We start from the raw sequence: 24,713 nt of genomic DNA on the forward strand, positions 1-24,713 counted from the left end.
GTGCCATGAGAACCAGAGGTGTCCCAGCCAATTTTTGTTTGTGGCATTTAATGTATGAGCCATGTAATGAAGCTCTTGGTGGTTCAGGAAAAGTAGTCAACAATATGGGGTGTCTAGTCAGGACACGGGAGGCAGTAATAACCTTTAGACGGTTTATTGCGGCTTTATGGCATAGAACAGATGCACCGGCAACTTCACTCTGTATCAGTGTGTGGTTCTAAATGAAGGAATAAGGGAAATAAACATTATACTACTAAATAGACTATAGACTCTACTGTTAGACAATTTAAATAGTGCAAATAATTACTAATGATAATTTACGGCAAGAACAATGATTACAGGCTAAATAAAAAGGACAGATAAAGGAAATAATCATTCAATACAAACTAGTGGTAAATTATCACATAAATAACTGTTAGACTTACAACAACAACAACATATAATCACTAACAGCCACTAAATGTCTTAAATACAAACAAAAACGGGAAACCAACTCAACTAGGTGATTAACTGTACAGTAACTGTTTCAGTCTCAGTGTTGCCAACTCCTCAGTAAGGAAAGTCGCTATTGGCTGTCCCAAAAGTCGCTAGAAGTCGCTAAATGACGTCATCGCCTAATTTGCATAATTGGCAATTTGCATATAACTGTAATGGACGCTGTAGGAGAGAGGAATAACGTCGTGGGAGAGACAAAAGTGAGTAAAAAACACCCTAAATATGTTTAGAACTACAAATGTACAAAAATAATTTCAACATTAAAGGTGACCTATTATGGCATTTAATGTATATTTTAAACAGGCCTTGAATGTCTTAAAAACAATCTAAAGCTTGTTTTTTCTACATAAATCATAAATCCAGCCTGTGGGCCCTGTCACTAGTTTTACCGCTTCTAACCTCTTTTTCTGCGCCTCATTTTTAGGGAAGGGGGGGGTATGATAATGAGGCTCTGTGCTGATTGGCTCCCTGAATGACGTGTAGCAGGGGAGGAGCATAAACCTGCTCCGCCAGAGCAGCCCGAGCCTGTAAATTATCACAACACTGAATTTTCACAAATGGAAACTTTATTGTTAAAAAAATAAAATATGAGTTGTATATAAATAACATTTATGCACTATTTAAGCCGGATCTACCCGGCGGATGCTGAACGCTGGCCCCGGAGCCACGCCGGGCGCCCGGGAGCAGTGCTGCTGGAGCAGCGCGCATCACCGCGGCTTTAACGGGGGAATCTGACCGGTTCCGACCGGCCGGGACCGCAGGAACCGGCCTGGACTGGTAGCAGGGACTCCCGGGGACCGACCAGCGGAATTTCAGCCGAATCTGCCCGGCGGATGCTGCGCGACGGGCGCTGCAACCCCACGGCCGGCGCACAGATCGGCTCCGGAGCGCATCCTGTGCGCATCGTCGGTTACCGGTGATCAAACCGACAGATTTGCCTGAAAATCTCGGAGGGTGAAGCTGGTCCAGCCTGGGACAGACCCCCGAGGACCCAGCTCCCAAACCACCCGGGAACCTGGATGATTTAACCCGGATCCGCTCCGCCGCGGCGCCGCGTCCGACTGGCTGAAGGAAGGACCGCTCCAGCAGCGGAGAGATCTGGTTGTGGGCGTGGTTTCAGCAGCGGAGGCTGAACCTATGGAAATCTGCTCCTGTCGTTACGTAACGACAGGAGCAGATTCTAATCGGCTCAAAAAAAAACATGTGACACTGGGGGACTCTGTAAGGTGGGGGTCACAGACCTTGCAGAAATTCATGGTATTTTGTCTCCCCTGTGCTGGCAGGGTGAGGGGAGACCACTTTATATATGTTAAAACAAGAAAAAACGTGTTTTTCATAATAGGTCCCCTTTAACAACATTTAATGATTTTAATGCTTTGTCTAGATCCACATTACACACATCAGTTTTGTCCTGTATTGTTAAATGTTATAACAGCAAATTTAATCAAAAGATTGTTATGTAGGGTGAAATTGCTAGCTCTACAACCAACCCTCCTCCTTTATCCGGGCTTGGGACTGGCAAAGTGACCCAAAAGAAAAAAGAAACGTTTACATTTACATCCCGCTCTGCAAGCCAGCGGCGGCTTTGCGCAAGCGCATTTCATTTGCAGTCTGGACGCGGAGTGGTGAGGGTCTCCTCTCTGCTCTGCTCTGCCCATCAGATAAGTCTCCAATGACACCAGAAAAAGTCGCTAGATTTGTCGCTAGTCGCTTTTTTGAAAAAAAGTCGCTATAGGGGTCTGAAAAGTCGCTAAATCTAGCGACAAAGTCGCTAAATTGGCAACACTGTCAGTCTGTCTCCTGCTTATCCTGAGTGTAGAGAGGACAAGCCCAGACTTGTTGTGGGCAAAGGGCGAGCACAGGTAGGAGAGAGAGAGCAGGCCATATCAAGGGGAGGGGGAGAGTGGGGTGTAGCAGCTTAGCTCCTTGAGCCTTTTGCACAAGCCACATATCATAAGCTAGTTTTGACTTGGGAGACAGGAAGTTTTGTTTGAACAAAATGTGGCACACAGGCCCAAATAAAATGAAGAACTGTACCATGTCTGGTGAATATGTGGCCAAGTTGAGGCAGCCACACTCACTTTGAGTTAATAACGTCAGTCAAAGGCAAATGATGATGCAAATGAAATCATGACTTTAAACAGAAGTTGTAGCATCGCATGTTAGCAGTTTTCCTTCTTATGAACTTTAAATATACAAAAGCTTCATATTGTAGGCTATATGTTCTGAATTGAATACACAACAGCTGCTGAAGAGCATACAGACTTACATTTCTGTAAATGGCCCAGACGCACGCTCACAGGCAAGGCAGGTTGGTGTGAAAGCAAAAGGACTTGAGTATCCTGCACATAAATACACACATGTAAAAATAAAAATAAGTAAAGCCAGGTAATCAAAGACCAAATACTATAAGAAAACAAGCAAAAAGAAAGGCGGAGACTTTGAAACTTGATTTGACGAAAAGAGAAACCTGGGCTGTAAACACTGAAGGAAGTGTTTTGATTGAGTCTATTTGATTCTCTACTACGCTAACATTTCTATATGACGCTCTCAGTCTAGAATTAATTTAATTATATAATTAGCTGTTAGGTATGTCGGACTAGTGTGCTGTGGATGTAAATAGTCCAAACATTATAAATATTTGCTGTTTGCATGTAAATGTATTCAGTGCGACATCCTTTCACTTTGAATGGTATGACAGTACTGGTCTTGTGTAAGAAAGGCCTGTTTGAAGTGAGTGGCGTTTCAGAGAGAGTTTCAGGTTCAGGTTTTGCTGCTGCTGAGAATCCATTCATCTGGAGGTTCACTGAGACCTGTGCTGTCTAACAGTGAGATGTAAAAAGTGTTGTTGAGAATTTAAACAAGGTCAGCTTTTCTGTCCTAATGCTTTGCACTTCAATAGTGGTTTTCATCATGTTTTGAGAGCTTATCAACATCCATCTCCAACACCTATACTGAAGAAAGAGAGAAAGAAAGAAAGAAAGAAAGAAAGAAAGAAAGAAAGAAAGAAAGAAAGAAAGAAAGAAAGAAAGAAAGAAAGAAAGAAAGAAAGAAAGAAAGAAAGAAAGAGACAATAATGGTGCCTTATGGTGCTTTACCATTTGTAAAAAAAATTTGAAACAAACATGACCAAACACGCTAAGACTATAAAGTAGATGTAATTCTTTGTGACCTTTTCTTCCGCTTGTTTTCCACTGTACCTCTGCCTCATGGCGTATCAGATTGACCATTATCTCTTATTATTATCAGTGGGGCTTTCGTGTTCTGGACTTATCTCACTCTTGGACCTTATCTCACTTTAACCTTTTGCTATGTGGTAAAATTTCATCTGCACTACTTTATATGATGGGAGAATTCGGAGGAAATTGCCTTAAACTCCAATTACAAAATGCATTTGTCGTGGTGGGGAGACAGACATCGGTTTTAGCTCCAGTTCTCTAGAAGTAAACAATATGACATATTGTTTTTGGTGAGAAAGATGGCTGACCTTTAGCTGTTCTTCTTTGTTTGAGTGACCAGTAAATTGACTTAATTTTTTGCTGATATTTGAACTCCTGATGTGGCATTATTGAGCAAAGAAAAGATGGTGAGCGCTATAAAAACAAAGCAGCACCAACAAACCCACCTGTCAAAACGTTAAAGGAGCTTGAGGCCGGATTGTGGCAGGATTTATGAATAAAATTTGTATACATTTTAAGTTTTCTAGTAATAATGTCAGATGAAGCGTTCCAAACCCAAAAGAATGAGCCCTCTAGTGTATCTCTCCTTTGCCTTGAACAGGCTGTGTGCTGCAAAATGTGCTGCAATTCGGTCCCGAATTTCCCGCGCTGTCCTGCGGATGTGACGTCACATGACGCTGCATGTGCGTTCTCCCCGTTCTCCCGTGCCGGCTTCACTGTTGGCTGCAGTACCCCCAACGACCGTCGTGGTGAAGGGTGGCGCTAGAGAGTCTCATTTCTTAAAAGGAGCCTCAAGCTCCTTTAAAGTCATGGTTACACCTTACTAAAGTTTACGCCAGTAGATTATGAATTAATAGATTATTTCTTCCCTCCTAAAGGGGAGTTTTTCTTGCCACTGTTTGGCTTAAGGCTTTTCTCCCACTATGGGAGTTTTTACCTGCCATTGTTTATATAATAATTGCTCGGGGGTTTATGTTTATGTTTATGTTCATGTTCTGGATCTCTGGAAAGCGTCTAGAGACAACATCTGTTGTATTAGACGCTATATAAATAAAATTGAATTGAATTGAATTGAATAGATTAATCACAGACGGCAGAATGCACCAGAAACAACGCTTTAGTAATCTCCTATTTTATGCAGTTCCACTGATTTAGAAAATCTTTGGGAGAAAAAGAAAGGATGGTTTATTCTTCACTGTTTACAATTTCCAGTCTCACGAGGAAGACGTTTTAAACCCAAGTACGCTTATTATTTCTCTTAGTCTGAGATACTGCACGAAAGTTCTATAGTTTTAGAACCACATGGTTCAGATATTACATGCAACTAATTTAAAATGTTATCGACTGTGATAAATTAAATCATCTTAAAGTTAATGGCATGTTGTAAAGCACACATTTCACACATTAGAATAGAATAGAATTACACATTTAGTCAAACATACGTCAAGGGATGGATGGATGGAGTCAGGAAATCTGGGTGTAGTGATGGACCTAAATTTGGAAAAAAACACATTAGAGCAATAAAAAACTCAGCCTACTATCACCTTAAGAATATATCAAGGATTAAAAGATCCGCTGTCTCAGCAGAACCTGGAAAAAGTAGTCCATGTGAAATGACCTGCATTAAAACACAATTATGTCTCTACGACCAGCCTGAACTGCAGATAAGAGGTAGGATGGATTCATGATTTCATCTGGATTGCCAAATTCCGACCATATAAACTAAATGTCAAAAACACAAATCCAGACTTCCCTGATCAGGCAACATGTTTCCAATGTGCTATGATCAGATGTTGATGACCCCGTTTGCCTCAGTGTTCTGTTGTTGGATAGAAGTGGCATCATATGAGGTTATCTGCTGCTGTACCCCGTCTTCTTCAAGGTTTGACATGTTGTGGGTTCACAAATTTTCTTCAGCAAACTTGTATTAGAACAAATTCTTATTTTTATCTTACTAGTGATGCACCGATTGTTCGGTAACCGAAATTGTTCGGCCGAAAATGGCAAAAAAACACTTTCGGTGTTCGGTGGAATAAGTGGGAAAAAAAAACGAACAATTAATAACGGCGTTGTAATATAAGGAAATAGACTGGCCGCTCCGTAACTGTTGCGCACCACATAAATAGTTGGCCAACCAAAAACTAACCACATAACGCTCCCTTAATGGTTGCGCACCACATAAATCGTTGGCCAACCAAAAACTAACCACATAAGAATTTTACCTAACATTCACCAGCAGGTGGAACCAAAACAACATAAATCAATCTATTACAGGTGCGTTTAGATGACGAAATCAAACGTGGAAGAGCGTGGAGTGAAGTGGTGCGGTGCAAACATGTCAGCAGTGTGGAAGTATTTTAGAGTGATAAAGAATAATACAAGAATGGCTGTTTGCAATGAATGTTCTGCTCAAATATCTAGAGGGGGCACATCTGCAAAGTCTTTCAGCACTACAAGTTTGATTTATCATTTGAAATGATAAAAAACCCTGAGCGCTTTAATGCATTTTTATTGTTTTAAGGCCTATGTTACAATGTTCAGTCAGTTAAGCCTAACGTAAGCTCAAAGATGGCCAAAAAATGTATTTTGCTAATTTATTTATTTTAAGTTATTGTTCTTTGCTGGTATAATGTCTGCTGGAATATTTAAGAAATGCTGGGAAATTAAAAAAATTTCAGTTTTTTATATTCAACAAATGTTTTCTACCTTGTAATTTTGTAAAAGATTTTTTTCTTTTAAAAGCATGCCTAAATCAAATTTATTTGATTTATGCAATGGTGAAAAAATTGGCAAAATAAATGAAAAACTGCGAAGAACCATGTTCGGTATTGTTCGGTATTCGGCCAAGTGTTTATTATTATTTTCGGTTTCGGCCACAAATTTTCATTTCGGTGCATCACTATATCTTACTTTTGCCTTTCTAGTCTCTCAAACGAGTCTGACCATTCTCCCCTTACTTCTGACATCAACAATGCCTTTTTACCACCGATATATTGTCTCTTTCTCTCTCTCTTTTTGTAAAGCAATCTCTGTAGACCCTCGAAATGGTTGGCATTAAACCCCCAGTAGATGAGAGGTTTCTTGGACAGACCCATCACACATCCACAATTATGTCACATTAAAACTTACCTAAATCATGTCTCTTCCTCATTTGATGCTACGTGTGAAATTTATTAGGTTGTCATGCAATAGGGTAATTAGGTAATGAATCATAAAGCTGCATTGCCACAACCAGCAGGGTTAAATCCCATCTGCTTTGGAGGGATCTTATTTAAATATTAGGTCCTATGATTGTATTTCTATATGTGTGGATTTGGTTAAGAGATTTCAATCCTTTCATCTGCTGACAACCGACTGCAATTATAGTTTCTCTTCGGTATTAAGAGTGATTATTTTATATTTGTAAACACTAATGAGTCATCAGTTTCCTAATACAAAACACTGACAAGCCACTTTGTGTTTGAAACACTGTGTAAGTGCAGCTGCACAGTATAAAGACTTGTTTCCAACATTTAGTTTGCAATAAAAGATTGATGACACAAATGAAAAAGAAAAGCACAGAAGAAACCCATCTGTTAAAAAAAAAGCTCCATCTATGTCGTGGTGTATGTGGAAAGCAAGTGAAACGCACCTCCTAGTCTATAGCATCATGCTTCAGTTGTAAAGGGCCCTGTATCTATCAGCCCTCTTCAGGCAGCAGCATCATCCATCACTGTCGGTGTTAATATTGTTTCCCCTCACCTCCCAATAGGCAGCTTGTGTTTTGGCTCATAGTGTTTATATTTTGAGACTTGTGTACTCACAGGCCCTCACCTGCCGCTGCTCTCAGCCAAGCCTCTGCCAAAACCCATAAAACCAATTTCAACATTACAAGCAGCCAGTGCATATGACATGTTTCTAGTAGAAATCTTATTTATTGCAGTTTCCCAAGCGCTGCAATCATTTTTCTTGGCCTGTTTCTGTATTTAATGTTGTGATTGTTGTAAGATCACTTTGCAAATTAGAAATGTTATGATGTATTAATTGATACTGCTTGGTTTACAACCATCTAATACCCTAACACAGTACTTTGGCAAAATAAAATAATATATTACAAGTATTAAATGATTTATTTAAAACTACTATGAAAAGCACTGAGCATGGCGAAAGTAAGAAATAATCCTGTTGTCAGTCAGCCAAAAGAAATACTGCCTAGCTTCCACTTTTGTCTCTGCAGTCAGACACAGTTTTCCAATGTGTCGGTCATGTTTAGGAAGAGGATAAGAACATCCCTCGCCCCAAATCATCACTTAATTGTGGGGGATTTTTATCTGAGTGGTTGTCTTTGCTTTAAAAAAAGACTAAACCGTCATGTGTCAAAAACATTTCAAACACATGATGTTAATGCACTACTTTGAATTTTCTCCTTTTTCCCATAAGCCCTATGACCAATTACACTTTATTCTGCTTGCTTGCTTTTGCAGAGCGTTGAGCGTATAAGTGAGCAGAGCGTTGAAAATACTCACTTTGCCCTGAGTTTGGCAGTGGAAAAACTGGGACTCGGTCTTAAAATGTGTTATTTTTTTGCTTTCAATAAGTCCAAATAATACGTTGAAAAAAAGAAAAAGAAAATGAAGGTCAGCATTCACATTTGAAGAAGATCACACACCGTCATTCTTCGGTTTCACAAATCAATCCAGTCTCATTCATCTACGTTTCAAGATACATTTTTAACAAGAGGGCAGAGTGTACAGAAACAAATATTGTACAGATCTACTCCATGTTTCTCAGCCTTGAAGCCATATCTGAATTGAATGATGACATATTTAATTTAAGTTATAACTGCCTAACAAGCTTTTTCTTGGCAGCATGTGCATGAGCGCTGGTGTTATGGAGGAGATCAGAACACTCAGGCCACAGTTTGAAATATCACACTAAACAGTCAGGCTGATTTCAAGAGAAAGTACCATAAAGTGCGGCCTGTAATATCATCCTGAAAGATGACTCAGCATGATTATTGTAAAGGCTTTCTGTGACAATAATAGGTTGTTACTCCTGTTGAGTAGTAAGTTACAATATTTTCTACTGTGTGAAGGGCTGTGGGTCTGATATACAGGGAGAGTGTGATAGTAGCAATAAAACTGGGTTTGGAGAGCGTGTATGTGTGTGTGTGTGTGAGTGTACAATCCCAGTGCTTGTAAAGCACTGGATGTGTGTCTGTGTGAGTTCACAAAGCTTTATAGATCACAGGAGTGACATGGAGTGTAAAACTCTCTATGGGTAGATGTATGGAACAGCTGGACAGGCAGGAAATAAGGTACAAAGAACTTTTACGTGGATATGAGGCCTGCAATAAATGACACCAAAAGTGACAGATTTATCATTTTAAAAATTGTTATATGAACACAAGACAGTTTTGTGAATCCTGGATTTATTTCTAAAGAGGATAGAGAAGTTTAATGTTGGCATTTTCCTCAAACACTCTTATAAAAACAGAAGCTGATGATTTCGGCGCTTGGTTAGCAATTGCCGCTGAAATAAAGCTGAATTATATAAAAGTGTAGACAAAACGACGCCAAGCAAAACCACCCTTCACTTAAAAAAAAAAAGAAGCTCTCTGAGGTCCAATGCCGTCACGGTTGCACAAACACTGACAATCCTAGCATTATTAACTTGTGCACAAAAGCATTGTTTTTGTTGCCAAAAGCGAGAGAGCTATCTTGTTGGCACTTCAGTTTTTTAGATGGTGCCTGCCGTCTGATAAAAAAAGAAGGTGGGAAAAAAAGAAACAAAAAATAAAAACAGGGGAGCGCTTAAGGCTACAATGAGTCATTCTTGTTTTTGTGTCTGGCCTGTGTCTAATTCAGCGTCATAACAAGAGCATCCCCACGAGATCCACAGTATTGACAAGTGCAATGGCCAACATAGGCATGTCACTTCATCGCACGTTCACAGATTGGGTCGGAAATTGCAAACGTATAGTTTTTCTTTGTGTGTGTGTGCGGGTGTGTGTGTTTCTTCTCTAGCTGATGGATTTGTTATGGGTCTAGGAAACCATTTGACGATGGGCGGAGAGTGCGACATCAATCAAATAGCTTTTAAATTCAACACTAACGTCTAAGCTGTCAGAGGAAGAGCCAGATGTACAGCCTGCCCTCTCAAGGAGCACTCTTGACAATATAGCGTGTGGGTTTGACATTTTCCTGCCTTTACATACTTATTCAAAACCTAGAACTGATTTGAAAATGATAGGCCATAGACTAATGGCAGGAAAACCACAATCAAAAGTTTCTTTATTAATCAAGAATTCCCATTTTGTCACAAAAAACTGTTAAAGACGTATTTAGCAAATATCTCTGAGTACTGTATAGTAATCCATGACAAATTTAAAAGTTGTTGGTCTTATTTCACCCACAGCTCTCTTCTCACAGTAATTGACTCCGCCATGGAGTAAATGGGAAGAAAATGAAAAGATGAATTACTTTAATGGAAGGAAATGAAGTGTGAAAAGAGACATTCCTCCCAGTATTTTCTAGGATGCGGAGCATTGGTAAATTGAAATAGAACAAGGATTCGCCGTCTGCTTATGACAGATCCTGCCGCGATTACGGAGGATGATGCAATTTTACAGCTGGACACTTGTACAATACATATTTTTACTACATTCGTTAAGTAAGAAAAATGAAGACATCAATTTAAACGAAAAAAGTTTTGAATAAGAATAATTGAGGTTTACACTACTGAAATGACTTGAATTTGAAAATGTATTACCGATTAAAAAACACTCAACCCTTGATTACGGAGTTGAGATTTGTTAAAGGTTCTCCTGTTTACCCCCCGCGGCTTAAGTGCTTCACCTCTTATTTCATGCAAATGGAGGTACTTCTGCTTTTGTTCTGCTCCAGTTTAAAGGTCAGATCTTATGAGCACCATTCAGGCACCGTTTGTCGAAATCCTGTCTGAAGGACGACGTTCAATGAACCAGAACAGAGGCAGGCCGTGATAAATGAAAGGGAAAAGTTATGGTTCCGCTCAATGAAGTCAAAGGGCAGATGGAGGATAAGAGCGCGGCTCCTCTAAACAGTTGTCTCTGCCACTTGAAAGCCAGGCAGGCATTAAAAGGGGGTAGAAAAAAACCAGAAATTGAACTTCCTGCATAGTTACAGATGATTGTGCTTTGTGTGAAATGAAATTGTGTTTTTTTTGTTTTAATTCTGAAAGATACAACACAGTGCTAATTGAATTTTTCTTAATTTCCTTCCTGCTGTAGCTTTCTTTCTTTCTTTTTTTTAAGTACATGTATTAATTTCCACTCCTATGCACCTGTCACACCCACAAGCAAAATTAAATGATCAATTCATTAAGTTGACTAATGGAGTCATTTATCAGTTTCACCCCATTATTTCTTTTGGTCTTTCCTGATCACCTCATGCAAACGTGCGCAGAATCTGCACGCGGCTCGTGAAAAGCTAGCGAAATGACTAACAGGAAATTTTCACCTTGTGGATCTGAATGCATGACTGCAAACCTCCGGCGAGAGCCCTGGAAGGAGTCGTGTAGAGCGATCTAAAGGCCTTGTATCCCACTCCAGCGGAAGCTGCTTATTGATTTGCTTTTCTAGTGGCTCTCAGTAATAATAAGGAAATAAAGCCCCCTGGATATTAGGAGATTGATGTCAATCAGCGGCTTGCCTCAAGTGTGGATTGTCCCATCTCATTAGCACTCTCTCCATGCACTGAGTGTTCACTGATGGCTCCATAGATAGACAACCGCTTGAGAGGAGGCTGTCTGCTGACGTCTGGAGGAGCCTTTCCCACTATGATTGCTCACTCTGTCATCTCAGTCAGTGTAGATGGAGAGATTGTAATGGATCCATGTTTTACTAGGGCCAAGCGTGAGCTTGTACCTTTGGTGTAAATGTGGCATACTAGCAGGATGGCTGGACATCTTTTATCCTGATTGTGGTTTGTAAGGTAAAGGACTGCAAATGTGCTTTAGAATGTTAATGGAACTGGTGACTGGCCTGTGTGTACCCTGCCTTCTCGCTGATGACAGCCAAGATAGGCTCCAGCCCCACCACAACCCTGAATATGACTGAATTGAGTATAGAAAATGGATGGTTAGAGGTTGTTTGGACCACAAATTACAGTAGCCTTCTTTAATTTTGCGACTGAGGGAAAAGTGAACAGCTTTTCCTACGTAAAGTTGAGATGAAAGTTGAGATGACTGGGCAGCTCCGCAAAGGTTCTTACTTTCCCGGTGACAGTATTTCGCCTGTTGTGTCATGAGCATACTTATTGATGTCAGACACTGAACAAACTGATCCAAAATTGACTAATATAGTTTTGAGTGGACAAGTTAAAGAGCAAAACTGGCTTTATAGTCATATTTGGTAACCTTTCTAGACACAGATGCAATAAAAGAAGTTACAAGTCTTGTATTGTTCCCCAGTAACACTCTTGGGTTGACATTTTTAGACCCCAAGTATTTCATGACCTGCTCCATAAAGGGTTACCATAAGTGCTTTATTTGAAACTGAAGGTGTTGCTGGGGTAGAACATCTAAAAACCAGAAGCTATAGGGACAGATAACAAAACAATAAATCACAACAAAGGGCCCCAACAGGGAGGTACCTCACATAATGAGCCAGATGGACTGGTCGCGGAAGACAAGATGATGATTATGTTCGAAATGACGTACTTTTGTGAGTACACTATAACACAGTGCACTATAAGAACATTATAAGAACACTATTAGAACACTGAGCACATTGTGCTCACTGTTCTTACATGTCACCTTACTGGAAATGATGAAATGATTGTAAATTATGATGTTCCACTGCTTTACCTGCCAAGATCTGACTTTCCATCAATTGTAGATTCCCAAAAAAAGAACCTATTTTTCAGAGGACAAAGGAAGTCAACCCGGAGCTTTAAGATGGGGAAAGGTGGGAAGGATGGAAAACTATGGGATAAATCCTGTGCCAGTAGGAAGTGAATTTGAATTCTTTATATCTATATGTAAATCATTCGATTTAAACCTGAATTGATTGATTGATTTGAATAATTGCTTTTAAAATATGGATCTGAATGGACTAATTTGAAATTGAATCTATTGCTTTGAATGTGCACCACGATAAAATCAAAACTGTATTTCATTTTATTGAAAAATGTAATCCTCATCCTCACTTTTCAGTTTCACTTCTTTTCAAATTCAGTTTTTCTATAAAATTTTTTTGTGATACACATCCAGGTCCTTGCGTCAAGCAAAACTAGTCGAGCGTAGATGGGAAAACGTTGATTTTACGACAGTAACGCGCTTCACGTCGTCTGACGTAAACACCTGGAGGAGTGATGTCCAGCGACCAACGGCCTAACACATAACAAATAAATCACAACATGTATGACAGGAAGAGTAACACATGTATTAAAATGATGTTTGCCATGTTTGGACTTTAGCAGCAGCGGCTGATAGCTCGTGTTTCATCCCATACAAGTCATTATTGGAAATACGATGTTCCCAGTGGTGTACCGGCCAGCTGGTATACCGGGACAAAACCCGGTGGGGCGACACAATCATTCCCAGCCCGGTAAAGTTGGACTGATATTCGCAGATTCCCACATCTGTGGTCAATAACTCATAAGTAAAGATACTTTTAAGCATGAATGTTGCCTCTGTCCAACCCCTGAGACACAAACAAAAAGCTACAAGTTTATTGTCATCAAAACGAGACAAAAGACATTAATATACAACTGGCTTCTTAGGGACCGTCTACAAACTCCAATCGCCAAAATAAAAAATATTCAATAACATCACTCTCACCAACTGTAGTGTCACTAAAATAAAAGCAGTTCTGTTGAGGAATTGAATGGCCAATGTGTACCTGCCTTCCAGTGAGAAGATTCCTGTTGAATATTGAATATTATTGAATACTTTTATTTGTGGATTGCACATACACAAATTCTGGGTATTCTCCATGTCCTTCTTTTGATATTTAGTCCAATAATTAAGCAACGTTTTTTATTTTTTCCATTAAAGGTATAGTCTGTGATCGTATTCAAAAACATTTATTGTTATACTGGGTGAAATGGTCCTTCCATCCTGAGAGTAGCCAGTGAATAATGTGTTCAGAAAAAGGAAAGAAAAAAATGCGACCTCTCTGACAGCTTTAATCCTGTAAAAACTCTGACCAAGCTGTTTTTTGCGCACCGAATGGCACGGATTGGTCAGAGGACCAGAGGATTGACAGTGGGGAAAGAACCAATCAGATGCCTTCATTTTAAGTCCCGCCCACACCCCCCTCTGTCCCATGCGCGTGCTCTGCTTCCAGCCCCCGTGTCCACTTCCCATGGGTCCTCCTCGGCTCAGAGTGTCCCAGTGTAACACTCTACGCCGTACCCTACGCCGTAGGGTACGGCGTAGGGTACGCGGCGACGCGCACCATTCTGCGTTGGTGTAACGCGGAACCACAAATCAGCGTTACGGGGTACCCTATGCCGTAGGTCTGCGTTGGTGTAACGCGGAACCATAAATCAGCCTTCAGTGTGTGCTCTGTGTGCTGTTCTGAACACTTCTCTGTTGTGCTCATTTTGCTGGGACGTCGGGTCCCTCCGTCGAGACACAACCTTTGCGGTATGCGTTCATTGTTGTGTCTAAAATTGATGCGCAGTGCCCACCCAATCAGAAACAGTACAGATATTCTGTGATATTTAAAAAAAAAAAAAAACTATAAAAAAATAAAGGATCCCCATAACTTTGATTGGGTGGGCAGGATGCACGTTTGGGTGGGCACAGCCCAGCCCTGCCCCCCCCCCCCCCCCCCCTAAAACTGGCCTCGCTTACAGGTGAATGAGACATGGGGTAGTTTTGTTGAAAATGTGCTGTCTAAAATGTCCTGGAAAACTCGACCCCTGCAAATGCTCGTTCCCCAAAGTTTGTGGGGGCGTGGCTTTGGACGGAGCGCTGGCGGGAGGGGGGGGAGGGGGCGGGGCTTAGAGGAGGTGCCACTTTCAAATCTTGCTAGCTCTCAAACATTGCAGACTATACCTTTAACTCAGGCTCCTTCAAGGACCCCTTGTACCACCTTCCACCATAAAAGCTGCCTCTTATAGCAGATTTGTAGGACTCTCAAGGCTTGAAGCAAGGTAACTGGACTTCCTTTTCTTTTGTTCCTGAAGACATTTCACCCTCTATCCTGAAATCTTCATCAGTTTGAACTGATGAAGATTTCAGGATAGAAGACTTGGTTAATTCGAACTCATTCCTGAAGACTTTAGTTACCCTGACTTGGTGGAATTAGTCTACACCTGTGTTTTTGTAGCCTTGGAACACTAATCAATGAGATGTGGTGCCCCGTGTTGTTTAAGGGATGAAAGTATTCCTTCACTTTAAGGACCGTATGAGCTGGATATCTTTGTCTCACCACAATGCCGTCTGCATGACTTTAGGCCAAACAGACTAATGTTACTGAGTCATACTGGATTATTTTTACTATTAATTCTTAATGTTCTGAATTTCAAAACAGTTTTAAATGCCAATACGTCTTTTATTATTTCCGAAATGTGCTGGAACCGAACGACAAATCATGCATTGTGATACTGGATCATGTGAACATTTTCCCCACTTTTTAAAACCCCTTTTACCATCTCAGCTCCACACATAGCTTAAATGAGTTGTACTGACTGAACTGACAGAGGAAATATAGCTGCATTTCCTGGAACATTAAATTGTACTTTATTTATGACAGTAATCTCCTTCTATTATGGTAATTCCCTTTCATTTATGAATTAGTTCTAATTAACTAGCTTCAGTGTCGTGTGATGTGATGCAGTCACACACACAACCCCTCGAGTGTGCAGCATTGGTTTCTACTTTTAGCTACTGGGTCTGCAGCACTGAATCACGTCTAACATTGGGGCAGAGTGACGACAGCTTGCCCAAAAGTTACTGTCTGCCAACATTTTGAATTACTACAAGTCCTCTCACACGTCTGGCCATAAAATGATTTGATGCAACCTGCTGGAGTGTCACAGGTTATGATAGCATGACACCTACTCTGTGCACCTGACACAGCGCATCAAGATCACTTTGTTCTGAGAGTACACTGCTACTCCCAGCTTATCACGTTGCATCCTCAGTTGATTGGAGACCTTCAGGCACAATAACTGTAAAGTGGTTGGCAGCAAGGTGTGATTTTCAAACTCCCGATCCTTGTTTGTTTCTTACCCATATTACAGTATATTACATAAGTAGATTGGTTTTCCTCATATATTTGTCTGAAGACATAATGTTGTTGTAAGTAATGATTCATCAGACAGCTACTGGAACATTGATTGCTTGTATTATTGCTTCTTTTACATTTGGAAGCAATTTACCAAAAAGAGAAACAGCATCCATCCATCTATTATATGTACTTGGAGCCAACCTGCCCCAGCTGTCTATTAGGTAAAAGGCTGGGGTAGACACTGACGAAGACACACATGGCCTTACGACGGTTAATATGCAATCATCATTTAGCATAACATGCAGCTTTCTGGACTGTTGGAGGAAATGAGAGTTTCTGGAGAAAAAACAGGGGAAACACAGGCAGAACATGCAAACTCCACACGGAGAGCCCCCCCAGCCTGGAAAACCAGCACATAAATACTCCGTTAAAATTGAGTTTCCCAATCCGTTCTCTGAAAATTCAACTGTAAATGCCCAATTAAGCTTCAGAGATCAGAACAATGTGGTAGCAGCACTTCTCCTTTCTGTAGTCACCAGTGAGGGCTCCAACCTGCGCATATTGATCCCGTATTGATTTGTGAATGAGAAACTCCAGTTCAACTCAGCCCCCGTTCCCACTCTCGCAGAGGTTCACTCGATATTCTGACTGAGGGGCAACAACTGGGCTAGACCGGTGACACGCAGAGAGACAGAGGGGGGCAGAATTACACAAAACCGAAAAAAGCTGGGGTGGTTGGGAAGTTACCTTCGTTTCATTACACAATATGAGCCCAAAATATCACATCGAATAAATATCTGTTGTATTTCTTTTATTAATATGCTTCCGTTTTTGCATTCAAGGCTGCAACACACTCAAAAAAAAAAAGGTTTGGGTGGTAAAGTTGTTACCACCTTGTAACGTTCCCCTTCTTTCTTACAAGACCAGCTGTAGTTTATAGTCTGATGCAACAACAACGTTCATCTTGGCAAAAGAGTCTCCGGTTTTATCATGTTAGAAATTTCCCTGCACCTTACTCTTATGAAGGGAGGGGGGCAGAGTTATATGCTTCAAACATTTATGAACACTTCTCTTTACTCTTTCTATTCTTTCTGGTAGTGGGACATGTCGAGTATGCTTAGTTTGCCTTTAAAGTGCTGTTTAGCCGCTCTTGTTGTGACAGAATAGGGCTACAAGGAAATGTTTCTACTCCATCTAAGAGCATCAAAAAGTCTTTGAATGGCTTCTGCCGTCAAGAAAGATGAATATGGCGTTGTTGCGTCTGTCAGTATAAAATGTAAAACCATGTGTCAGTTCTGTCAGCTTGAGACAGGCTCTGGAACAAAATTGTTTACTCTGCCTCTTGAATAGCGTGATCAAACTTTTATTAGCATGCCGCATAGTGCTAAAATGCATCTGCGTCAGCAAAATGTTGCACGGGCCTGCAATTATTTTTAAAGTTTTATGAGCAAAACAGAGCTCCCCTGTAGCACCGTTAATTTTCACATTTATTCAGACGCCATCTCTTATTCATAAACTTTATGTATGTTCCCAGCTATGGGAATCGTTGTGGAATTGATAATGAAGAGGTTCATTTTACTGGGTTAATGTCTGGCACCTGACAAGGAGATTAAAGGGAATATTTCATATGTCAAAGAAACAGGATTCTGAGACCTGGAATCAATGCATTCAGCAAACCAATATTAAAATGTGCAAGCTTTACTCAAAGTGGAGATTAGAATGGGTACGAAACTGAATAGCCAAACCATGACGCCATAAATATTTATGATGAAATGCTAAGCAAAGTTACCTAAGAAACACATTTGCGATATTATTGATGCACTTCCTCACCCAATACCTGCTATTATATTTTACTCGACGTTTTATATCGTATTAGCATTCAAATTACCTTTACATAACATTTCTAATTACATGGGTTTAACACCGAGCAGAGGCTCCGTCATGCATCCTCAAGGAGGTTGGTAATAGAAACATTCTCACTGGGATATCTCACTCATTTGCAGCCTGTGTCAACAACATCCTTTCATCTATAAAAGTCTGCTGGCGGCTATTCTGCCTCATTAGGACAAACCTTCACCCCAAACACAGACTAATTAAGGTGTCAAAACGGACAGCATTGTTTCATGTCGACACATGTCAACAGACCAAAAAGATGAAATGAACGCCTCCATTAATTCTATCTTCTTCACATCTACCTCTGCGTGTGTATTCTTTAGACGCAATTGTGTAGCTGCGTCGAGAGCTTCTTATGTTTGTGTTACGCTTTTCAAAGACGAGACAGGTAAACTGCATAACAGGTAACAGAAATATGTGTATGCCATTTGTCAAAGCAGGAATTCAGTTATCCATGCTGTTGATTTCAGATTTCTACTGTAGGTAGTCATAGTTATTTCTTAACAAACAAGGATGAATTCCTGCTAAACACATCTGTTTTAAACCCTGAAAAATACCTCACATTAAGCGTCATTAATGATCTTTTAAATGAGAAAAGAGAAAAAGAAAATAGCAGCCGCTGGATTATATTTGGGGCCGACCGAGGTTGCCTACCTGAAAGTCAAAAATCCAATTCCACATGTCGTAGTGTCCTTGGACAAGACACTGAGCCACACAGACGTGTTCATCGCTGTATAATAGAGAAAGACAAAGTATAAAAGCATCTCTTTGTAGATTTATATTCACTAAGGGAGTGTGGATGAAGGGGTGGGTGGATGGGTGAATCTAGCTCGTAGTGTAGAGGTCTTTGGGTGGTCAACAAGATGAGAAAATGCCATTTAATACACTCCAAGACATGCTGGAAACAATCAGTTTGTTAGATTTCTCCATTTGAGAAATCTTGAAAGTTAACTTGGAATCGTCCCATTTTGGAAATGCATGCAATCATTTCATGAGATGAAAACATGCAGCGTAAGCTGAGTGGTCATGTTCTGCTTCTCTTTCCTTTTATTTCTGAAACAAATGAAAGAAGCGAGCTGCCATATTTATCCATTCTGCTTCAAGGTAATCCTTAGTAATTCATCGTTGAGAAATGAAATGCTTTTTTTCATTTGAGATCACTGTGAAGTCAGACTGATGAATCAGGTGCAGTTGACAGGGTCAAAGACATGTGCAGCTTGAAGTCTTTTATATACCAGATTATTGAATTAAACATGAGTCCAACTCGAGAGTGTTGCTAGGACCTTGAAGCTTTGGAGTTTATTCAACTTGATGCTGCGGTCAAGAATAAAGTACAGAAACCTTTTGTTTAAATACTGCAAATAAAATTGGATTGTTCCCATGTCTAATTTATGTTTTAATACATTTATGATTGGCAGTTTTTAACAAGTCTTCACTAGTAAACACTGTGGCCAGAAGGGTTATGTTTTGGCCTATGTTACATTCCTGAGACGATATTATACCCGGAACGTCATTGTTAAATCACAACGTTCCTTGAAATCATTTCATTGTTACTCATCACAAAACTTCTCAGCAGCAGAGGGAGAAAGTGTAAACGTGTTTTAAATTTGGTCAAATTCAATAATTACATTTTTACCTTGAAGCATCGCCGTGGTTACGACATTTTCAGAAGTTTCAGAAGTAGTTTGCTTGTAAAACTTACACCTTTATCACTTAGAATGGAAGTATTCTCTGCAATTTTTTTTCTTTTTAATTTTTCTTTCTTTTTTTGTCAAATTGTTAGTTGTTAATTGTTGCAAGTTCATCTACGCAGAGAAATAGATGCAACCTGACATAATTGTGGAGACATCAAACTCTGTTTTATTTCCTTGTAGTAACACCGATATTCGAATTCCCTGAACTTGAGAGAAAACTTGATTCTAAATAGCTATGGTGACTGTTGAAGAGCGTCTTGGAGAAAGTTGTTACATCACTGGTATTTCAGAATCCTTGGGCCCAGATAGCTGAATAAACGTCCCTCCTCTCTAGTAACACGTGTATGTAGATGAAGCATCCCCACTCAGCTGCTACGGTAAGAGGGGACAGCTCCTTTGTCATCTTTTCACATTCACCTGCTTGCAATAGAAAAAGACTTTCTAATATCCGCAGTCCAATTGAGCTTGCGCTTGATGCCAACAATTACCACCCCAGTACATGTGCTCTCTCTCTCTTTGTTTCCCTCTGGCACAGTGTGCAAAATACACACATATGCCAGGCATAGTGTGGTGCCAAGTAGTGTAGTGCAGAATACAGAGAATCCAAAACAAGGCCTGCTTCCATTTTGAAGCAAACATCTCAGATTATCATTTTATCATTTCTGAGGATGTCATGCATGATTGAAATGGATATTACCCATTATTTATTATTATTTCTTTGTGGATTTCATCTGCTTTGAGATCTTGGATTAGGCAAAAAGCATTTAGGGGAGCAGCCCTCAGTGGACAGACTAATGCTGAATATGGCCCAACCACTAATGTCAAAAATCTAAGTGATATTTTATTATGAAATAAAGTCCTTTGTTCTGCTTTAAATATCAATTTAAATGTCAGTTTTCTGCTCCTAGTACAAAATGAAAACTTTTGACTTAGGAAACCTCATAGAAGATGCCCGAAGTGAATACATTATTACGTATACAAAACAGCTCAGAATAAAAAAAAAAAAAAAAGCATAACTGGTTCCAGTTTAAATCAAAATAGATATATTTGATCACAAATACATTTTTATTTCAACTTCTCATTATTTTTGTCAACGGAGAGCAAAGCTGAGAACAGTCTGAGTCACAGGGCAACAAAGATGTGGTCAGATGTAAGTCGCTTTGGATAAAAGCGTCTGCTAAATGACAGTAGTAGTAGTAGTAGTAGTAGTAGTACTAGTAGTAGTAGTAGTAGTAGTAGTAGTAGTAGTAGTAGTAGTAGTAGTAGTAGTAGTGAAGGTGTCCTCCACTGTGATAAATAATGACAAGGCTTCACATCTTTGTGGACCTGGACTCATCTGATCGTTGTGCTTGCTGTTTTTCTTGATTCCAAAAGATATCAGGAAAAACTCGTATTCCTTTTAGGTAGTTTATAAGCCTGCAGTGTTGCTTTTGTAGTTCGTTAGACTTCATCATGATTGCTTAGTAAAGCCATGTTATTTTTTTGTTTTATTCCCAGATCCAAAGGAAAGTAACGGCATCAGTAAGAAGACACTAGACCAAGACAGGGACCTCTTCACACACTTACCAACACAGGACACTGAAAGTGAAGTTCATTCAATCACTACTATCTCACCAGTGAACATGCCCAACCACCAGCCTATCCTCAAAGGCCTGCTGCTTCACGAGCACCTACTTACGAGAGACTTTCAGGGGGACCAGCAGTTTTTCAGGAAGGATAGCTCTGTAGCTGCATATCCCACCATGCCCGGTTCTATGTCTTCTCCAAATGCCGGAAGCCCTGTCACTCAAATTGTGCCCCATGAGGATGCTCCAGCCTTCTCAGACATTGCCACTACTGCCACTGCAGCTGCTACTTCCCCGCTGACTACATTTTCTCCCACAACACCGGTACCGCCCATGTCTCTCCCTCAGAAGAAGTCAACCAAGGAGAAAACCAAGGAGCCAGTCAAGGTGGGGCCAACAACTGACTCTCTTACCACTCACGTGATGCTGCATGGTAAAGGCTCAGGCAGCGAAAACAACCCAGTGGCTGCTGTGTCCTCGAGGGGAAGAGATTATCCTATGGTGGCCACCGTTGCTTCCATCTCATCAGTGATGGATAAAGGGCCGGTTAGAGAAACGGCACTGAAAAACAAAACCAACCCTGACCACCTGCTCCCCAAGCTAATTCCATCCTCTCAAGAGGACGGCCCCACTATGACATCTAAAACTGTTATCACAACTACCACCATCACTACACTGCAAACATCAGGTAAGCACAATCATGTTTTTCTCTGACTTTCAAAGATATAATGCTCTGAGAAGAATATTGAAATGGCATAAGCATCTGATTTATCTTTTCCTCAAATGGAAACTCACATATGAGAGCGCCCTCCTCTCGAATTTAACACACGCATCCACCACAAAGGGAAAATTAAACATCAGGTCGCCAGTATCACAGTTCATTTCACATTCTGCACACAGCTATTCTTCTCTCCACTAGGGATAACCGAGTTGCTCATGTGTCAAAAACAATCAGATTTTTCCTGATGTGTCCTGCCTGTTATTTTCCACTGGTCACAGAGGGCTGCAGGCCCAAATAAGCGGTATCAGAGAGGATATCTGCAGAGATAGTTGGAGGGTTACGGGGGCAGGGAGACACAGGTGGGCTGTCAGAAAGATCAGTGGTGTGGGAAAAAGGGAATCACTTTTCTTTTTATTCTCTCCCACAGAGCCATGCAGCATGAATTTCACTGACCCTGAGGGTAACATCGAAATTCTACAGCAACTTGACTCTGGCGTGGAGTGCACCTACTTGATTACTGTCTACCTGGGATATGGGATTGAGGTTCAGGTCAGTGTTATCGGCTCACTATAATGTTAGTTGTTTGAAAGGATATTTTTTATTAAGTGTTATTTTGAAGTTCAATATGGCCTTATATATATATATATATATATATATATATATATATATATATATATATATATATATATATATATATATATATATATATATTTATATATTTACTACTATATATAAAATACTATACTACTATATACTGTATTTTATAAGGCACTTTTTAAGGCATTTTATAAGGCACACTTAAAATGCTTAATTTTTCTCAAAAATCTGCAGTGCGCCCTATAATCAGATAAAATTTAAAGCAACAATGTGTCTTACATTCAACAGCGTGTGATACCTTATTTCCTTTAAGTGAGTCTGCTATGTGGCATTTAGGACGTAAAGATGTTGCCTAAACAGATGAGTGGAGCAGCAGTGTGTTAAGACTATATTATCCAAGTCCAGATTTAGACTGTTTTTACCCGCTTGATAAACAGAGGGTTATTTTTCTTTCTTAGCATGTATGATAAATGTACATGAACACTGTACTGAACATTCTGGCCTTGAAAAATATGCTTATGAAACTAACAAAGAAACAACATTCAGTCTCTGCAACTGATGGCATTTTTCTCCAGTTGAAGTTCAGAAAAAAAAAAAAATTTTGCAATGGGGATAAAAAAATATTTTCCACACTAAAAGGCGCAGTTAAAATCCTTGATTCTTATAAAAAATTGGCAGTGCGCCCTATAATCAGGTGAACCTTACTGTATTTGTGAATTTTGTTGAGATTACTGACCTCAAATCACTTTAATGTGCTAAACTGCGCTCAAAAATCTGTCAAAATGTTTGAGTTCAACTTTGTTAAGTGAAGAAGTCGCTCCGTTTGATTGATTGCCGGACCATTCCCAGCTGACACATAAAAATCGGTCCTTGGTTGGACACGGGTTGCAGCTTCAGACAAGGTTAGATAACTAATCATGTTGTGCTGCTAAGCAACTATGATCCAACATCTGGTCAATGTTACCTTACTATAATTAGACGTCAAGCCAACGTATATGTTTCATCATGCACCTTATAACCCAGTGCGCCTAATGATCTGCATTTGTCCGTGATTTAGCCAGCATCACGTTGTCGGATGCTGTTTTGTTTGGTGACACAATAACGCAGCACAGCAGCATCTTTGTCAGCTCCTGTTTTTTACGTTTTGGCAATAAAACTATTCAATTTCGGTTAAAAAAATTACATTCTTTGTCCATGCTGCCAACACGCAGTTACCATTTTGATACTTCCAGCTCAGGGTTGCGTATTCTTAGTAACATAATCACCAATCATTATTTCCTTTCTTAAGAAACCTCAAATTTATGAATTTTTAAGGAGGACTTTATAAGTGCCCTCTGGGCTTTGCTCATACAAAATCAACATACTCATTTTGTTAAACACCAAATCAGAAGAAATCATTTGAAAGCTCCACTGGGGTCACTATTAAGATGCTAACTTGTAATGCTGTTTCATTCAGGTCAGCACGACCCTCGTGCTCAAATCTACAGGTGGCTGTGTTGAAGAGCTAGTTAAATAAATCACAGAACAAATCAATAAATTAGAGTCATAAAACCTTATTTCCAGATTCATTTGTTACATTGTTACATTTAAAAGCACATAATCAATTTTTTTTCTTTCAATGACCAAGAAGCTCGTGTACCTCGGCCAGTACAAGGGTCAGAGGATCCTGCATCCAATCGTCAGTAATGTTTCTCACAGCTTGACAAATGCACATCTACCTAGCATTACGCTAGCCGAATGGAAATTAAGTTGTTACAAATAACTTAGATTATCTGATAAAGATCATCTATAGCTGGCTAGTTATCCAAACATGGTAAACTGTGAACATTTGAATATGTGTTTGCAGTCCGTGTATTTTTCATATATAGCAAGATATAAATTATTTTAATAAGTTCCAGTTTAATGTTCCCGTAAGAGGCGACCCTAGAAATAGTTTTATTATCACGCTCTCCCTAAGTGGCCTCAAAACCATTGTTATAGTCGATAAGGATGCACACAGGAGTGCACTTACAAAAAGATGTTTAGTTATCAGTTCTGCACACTGCCAAATGTATCTAGAACGATGATTAGTGTGCAACACGGAAGGATGTGTCATCATCTTGTTTTGTTTACAGTTTATCAAATGATGCCAATTAGATTTTGTCGTCTACACGCCTCTACACCCCCGCCCCTTTTTCAAACATGCACACACACACTATCAACATCACAACCGATCCAAAATAACAAATTACAAATTAACCCCTACTTCTTAGAACTTCTTTTAACTCAAAACAGGCTGTTTGTACCTGGAAAAGCTGAATACGAGCCGAGACGGACCACGAATTCGAAATAGAAACAAAAAAAAAGAAATTGCAGAACGTTAACAAA

At 39.9% G+C, this 24,713-nt stretch overlaps 1 protein-coding gene across 3 annotated transcripts in view; it reads left to right on the plus strand.

Annotated features, from left to right (window-relative positions):
• The window catches only part of LOC133459748 (seizure protein 6 homolog), a 131,658-nt gene that overhangs the window by 46,290 nt on the left and 60,655 nt on the right, over nt 1-24,713 (plus strand). For all 3 annotated transcript variants that reach the window (XR_009784069.1, XM_061740005.1, XM_061740006.1), the window contains exons 2-3: nt 20,961-21,716; nt 22,177-22,298. Coding sequence is in view for 2 of the 3 variants with exons in the window: in XM_061740005.1 (XP_061595989.1) it covers nt 20,961-21,716; nt 22,177-22,298 (878 nt within the window). In the remaining variant the exon portion in view is untranslated. The remainder of the gene's footprint in view (nt 1-20,960; nt 21,717-22,176; nt 22,299-24,713) is intronic.

The sequence above is a fragment of the Cololabis saira genome, chromosome 14 (genome assembly GCF_033807715.1).
Source record: "Cololabis saira isolate AMF1-May2022 chromosome 14, fColSai1.1, whole genome shotgun sequence".
NCBI classification, from domain to species: domain Eukaryota; kingdom Metazoa; phylum Chordata; class Actinopteri; order Beloniformes; family Belonidae; genus Cololabis; species Cololabis saira.